The sequence below is a fragment of the Octopus bimaculoides genome, chromosome 30 (genome assembly GCF_001194135.2).
Source record: "Octopus bimaculoides isolate UCB-OBI-ISO-001 chromosome 30, ASM119413v2, whole genome shotgun sequence".
In the NCBI taxonomy this organism is placed as follows: Eukaryota; Metazoa; Mollusca; class Cephalopoda; order Octopoda; family Octopodidae; genus Octopus; species Octopus bimaculoides.
In genome coordinates this window covers 9,575,760-9,576,023 of record NC_069010.1, presented here as the reverse complement: position 1 = coordinate 9,576,023, position 264 = coordinate 9,575,760, and the positions used below count along the sequence as shown (strand labels likewise).

At 36.7% G+C, this 264-nt stretch overlaps 1 protein-coding gene across 1 annotated transcript in view; it reads left to right on the top strand.

Moving 5' to 3' along the window:
- The window catches only part of LOC106883302 (putative ankyrin repeat protein RBE_0317), a 9,752-nt gene that overhangs the window by 4,620 nt on the left and 4,868 nt on the right, over nt 1–264 (top strand). The window contains exon 4 of the mRNA XM_052978134.1: nt 73–264. Coding sequence (XP_052834094.1) covers nt 73–264 — 192 coding nt within the window. The remainder of the gene's footprint in view (nt 1–72) is intronic.

Here is a 264-nt window from a genome sequence, read left to right as displayed (position 1 = left end):
TGAATATTCTTTAAGACTTCTACACTTCCACTCCTAGCCACCATTTTTAGAATCTTTCTTTTTATTTTTCAGATAAATCAACAAAATAACAATGATGAGACACCATTATATCTGGCCAGTGCTCATGGACACACAGAGATTGTTGAACATCTACTGAAACAGCCTGATATTAATGTAAATATTGTGGATAACGATGGGGACACAGCACTACATTTCGCCTGTATGAAAGGACACCTAGAGACTGTTGAACATCTACTGAAGCAG